Consider the following 4,843-nt stretch of genomic DNA (forward strand, 5'->3'; position numbering starts at 1 on the left):
ATACGGAGGCAACATAATATAAGGTTGAGCCATGTGAAATTGCTGGTATTTGACTTTTTTTCTGTATAATTGGTGATTTTATATAGTTCCACCTAATAATTTCCTTTCTGAGGAATTGACCTCTAAACTGAGGCATGAAGACGAGGTGGAACTGGCCATGGTGGCTAAGCTTGGAGCTTAACATGTTCCAGAAACCAAGAGAAGATTGGAAAAGATAGAATTGAGAAAAGGAGTGAATAACACTCAATGAAATGTAAGAGCAATAAGCAGGACAGATCATACAGGATCTTTATAGGAGTGTGGATCTAATTCTCATTAAAATGTAAAGCCATTGGAGTATTTTAAGATCCTTCTGATTTCAGTGTGGGATTGGAATGGAAGAGAGTAAGAGTAAATATAGGGCTGTCAATTAAGAGTTTGAGGGACTTCCCTGGTGGCTCAGTGGTTAAGAATCCGCCTGCCAATGCAGGGGACACAGGTTTGATCCCTGGTCCGGGAAGATCCCACATGCCGCAGAGCAACTAAGCCCATGCGCCACAACTACTGAGCCTGCGCTCTAGAGCCCGCGAGCAACAACTACTGAAGCCCACACACATAGAGCCTGTGCTGTGCAAGAAGAGAAGCCACCGCAATGAGAAGCCCGCACACTGCAACGAAGAGTAGCCCTCGCTTGCCGCAACTAGAGAAAGCCCGCGCACAGCAACAAAGACCCAACACAGCCATGAATGAATGAATGAATGAATAAATAAATAAATAAATAAATAAATAAATAAATAAGAGGTTGATATAAGGAGGCAATATAATGTTGTGTTAGGGGTGCAGGGTTTGGTGTCAGGCTGCCTTGATTTAAATCCTGGCTTTGCAATTTGCCATTTTTTATGTTACTTTATGCAAGTACTCTTTACTCAAATTCTCTAAGCCTCAGTTTCTTCATCTGTGTAACAGGGATAATAATAGGATCAACTTCGTAGGGTTAGTCTGGAGACTGAATGAGATAACCCACTGCACAACACTAAGCGGTTCCTGGCAGATAATAAACAATAGATACTAGAGATTAATAGTCCAAATGAAAAATGACAGTACCTGTATATGTCGATGACAGTATATTTGGAGAGAAGTGAATGGACATGAGACCTATTGTTGTGGGGGTTTAAACAGCAGGATTTAGTATGAACTGGATGTGAGAATTGAGGGAGAAGGATTTTTCAGGTTGACTCCTAGGTTTCTGTCAAAGAGTGGAGTGGATTGTGCTGCACTCTACTAAAATGGAGAAGGTCTGCCTGGTATAGAATTTAGCTATAGAAATTCCTCTCTCTCTTTATACCATATAAGGCAGAAAGAAAGAAAGAAAAAAAGTAATTATCATACAATATAAAAGGAAATAGTTATTTAAAAAATTTAGATAACAGAACCTTACATGAGATATAAAAAACACTTTATATTATATTCATACCACAACGTCTAAAACATGCAAAAATCTTGTGTGTATATTCTTTTTTCTCAAGGTCTAAGATTTTGGAAATCTTTCTACTGTACTATGTGATAGACAGTGACCAATTAAACTTATGTGCTTACTTTGTCTTATATTAAAGGTGTTTTGTAATCATTCCATCTGCTTCTCTCACAGAATGGAGCCCACTTGGTATACTAGCAGATGAAGAATTTAAGGAGGATGTCTATCTTTATTCTCTTTAGCAACTGAGAGTCGGCTCTGGGAACCATCAGGCACCATGGGGAAGCGGGACAATCGGGTGGCCTATATGAATCCTATAGCAATGGCCAGATGGAGGGGCCCATCTCAATCTGCAGGCCCAACAATACAAGATTATCTGAATCGACCAAGGCCCACCTGGGAAGAAGTGAAGAAACAATTAGAAAATAAAAAGAAAGGCTCCAAGGCATTAGCTGAATTTGAAGAAAAAATGAATGAGAATTGGAAGAAGGAACTAGAAAAAAGCAGAGAGAAATTATTAAGTGGAAATGAGAGCTCATCCAAAAAAAGAGAAAGAAAGAAAAAGAAAAAGAAGAAATCTTGTCAGTCTTCATCTTCTTCTACATCAAGCTCTGATTCTTCAAGCAGTTCTTCAGATTCTGAGGATGAGGAAAAGAAACAAGGAAAAAAGAGAAAGAAAAAGAAGAACCGTTCATACAAATCATCAGAAAGCTCTACATGTGAATCTGAATCAGAGAGCAAAGAATCTGTAAAAAAGAAAAAGAAGTCAAAGGATGAAACAGAGAAAGAAAAGTATATTAGAAGTCTCAGCAAAAAAAGAAAGAAGACTTGTCCTGAGGATAAACCTTTATCATCGGAGTCCTCAACAGAATCAGATTATGAAGAGGAGGTGCAAGCAAAAAAGAAGAGAAGACGTGAAGAGCGAGAAAAAGCAACAGAAAAAGCAAAGAAGAAGAAGAAGAAACAGCACAAAAAACATAGTAAGAAGAAGAAAAAGAAGTCAGGTTCAAACCACAAGTCCGGATAATATCAAGAAAAAAAGCAAGATTCCCCTATTGAAAAAAGCAAGGTGTAAAGGAAACTTCAACTGTGAATGTTAGGGCATATTTACCAAAATGCATGAGTTTCCCTGTGTTAGTAGAATTATTCCTGGACTTTGAGTTGCCAGTCAAATGCTACTGTGCCAGAAAGGGCCATAATTGTTGCCTGCAGCTTAAATGTAGGATTTTGGGGTTTTTTGTATGTTTTTCCCTCCACTGGCTAATTCTTCTGAGAGCTAAAACCGTGTTGTCATACTAGTGGTTAAAATGTTTGGAATTAAAGTAAAATGTTTCAGATGATAAATAATTTTGACCAAACAGTGGATCTAATGTTAAAAGTATCTAATTTGGCTACATCTTTAAAATATAATCAGAAATATCCAGGCAACAATAGCTGACATTTTTGAAGCATGGACTTAACATTGTCTCAAAATACTTACTTTTGAAGATTAAAAGTTTATTTTATTTTTCTTTTCTCCTTAATGAACTTTTGTTTACATGGGGAAAGGGTTTGTGGGGGAAAAAGAGTTTGCTCTCACTTTGGCGAGCTGAATAGTGTGCCTTTGATCCTTACACATCCTCTTTTTGCCAGTGCAGCAGCCATTCTTTTCTTACTTAGTAATGTATGCTGTTTCACGGGAACAAGAAAGACAGCAATTTACAGTATATGTAAGGCCCCAGTTTTATGAAATTTACCTCCATTTTGACAGTACTGAATAATATTTAGTGTTAGAGTGTTACATGATTTGAATTAACTTTGATACCCTTTGGAGGGGAATAATTTTAAATAGACCCTGGTATTTTTTGATTACTAAAGATTCTGACATATTTTGCATGCTATATACTATTAAGTTTTGATTATCCAGAGATATTCTATATAACCAGTAATCCTTTTTTATATGATTTATGCTTAGGATACAAGTTTCAAGTTTGTAATTTCTTAATCTTACTATATTAATGTCATGACTGTGTTTAATTGCACACTTGCCAAAATATTTAGCATGTAAAAAGAAGGTTTTTAAAAAATATTTAATGCCTTCATATTGAAGCTGGTTTACTGTAAGCAAGTTGAGTGCCAGACCTCTAGTATGCTGTATGTCTTGTTACATAAAACTACTGCCAAAACCTTAGCAAGTATGCTGTTTAAAAATTTCTTGTCTTAAGCATTAATATTGAATTAAAATAGGAGTTAAATTTAGGAGATTATAATCTTTCTGTTTCACATTTTACTAACATTTGGAGTTTGTTGCCTCGTGTTTGTTGCTGAATCACGTTTACCACTATGCTGAAATAAGTTGAAATTTATTTTTGCTCTACATTTTTTATATCAGAGTAATATGAATTATAAATTGATGTCTAACAAAAACACCTGTTACAGAGGATGTGCTAATTGTAATGTCATATGTACAAAGTATTTTAGCATGAGGAGAGAATAAATAGCTATTTTTTTAAATAGCTGATTTCATGTCAGCTCCCTTGAATCACAAGTAAAATTATTATAAAGATAGAAAACATCTGGTAGATAAATAACATATTGGGTCCCCAAATTTTTGCAGTGCATACCCCAGAATCTCTCAGTAACATTCTTGGACCATTATAAATGTAATGCCTTTTTAGGTCACACTGAAGCTTCATAACTTTAGCTGCTTCCTAAAATATATGTCTATATGCTGATAAAAACTATTGTATTTAAGAGATATTTTCTATCCATATAGAGTTTTTCAAAAATTGTTTTTCATTAAAATATGGAAAAAAAGCTTATATTATTTGTAGAATGTGGCAAAGACATTAACAGCTATCAAATATCTATGTGCCCCCATTCACTTCCCAGCCCCTTGTAGTTAGGCAATGACATTTATTACTTCTAGCAGAGGGATTACAGAGAGATTGTAAACAGAAGTGATGTGTCGTTTCAATACCGGAGCAGTAAAAAGTCCTGCGTGACCCTCCAGCTCTCTTTACCTGCCATGAGGACCTGAAAGCAGTGTCCTCCAAGTAGTGTACCTACAAGATGGATGCAACCTGTATCTCTAAGTTGCTATTTGTAAGGGGCCTGCCCTGGAGAGCTGATGGACTTACAGTGAATGTTCTGAGTGTGAGAAATAAATTGCTATGTGTTAAGCTACTGAGATTTGGGGTCTTTTTTATTACCACAGCAATCACCTATCCTACTCTAAATAGTAACATAGAACTCTAGAATGTCTGTTTCATTATTTACATAAAATAATTCACGTATTTTCTATCACATCTTTGTGTAGTCAGCAGAATGATTCAGAGGTGATCATTTATGCCATAGCAGAAGTAAATGTTATTTAATAAAATAACATTGGTTTTTATGTAATGACTGAAG

The 4,843-nt window shown here is 35.7% G+C and overlaps 1 protein-coding gene across 1 annotated transcript; it reads left to right on the forward strand.

The window, feature by feature from the left end:
* Positions 1 to 1,730: 1,730 nt before the first annotated feature.
* Positions 1,731 to 2,480, forward strand: FAM133A (family with sequence similarity 133 member A). The gene has a single exon (XM_061179063.1). The coding sequence runs from the start codon at positions 1,731 to 1,733 to the stop codon at positions 2,478 to 2,480; it is 750 nt and encodes a 249-aa protein (XP_061035046.1).
* The last annotated feature ends 2,363 nt before the right edge of the window (positions 2,481 to 4,843 follow it).

Source organism: Eubalaena glacialis, chromosome X (assembly GCF_028564815.1).
Source record: "Eubalaena glacialis isolate mEubGla1 chromosome X, mEubGla1.1.hap2.+ XY, whole genome shotgun sequence".
NCBI lineage: Eukaryota > Metazoa > Chordata > Mammalia > Artiodactyla > Balaenidae > Eubalaena > Eubalaena glacialis.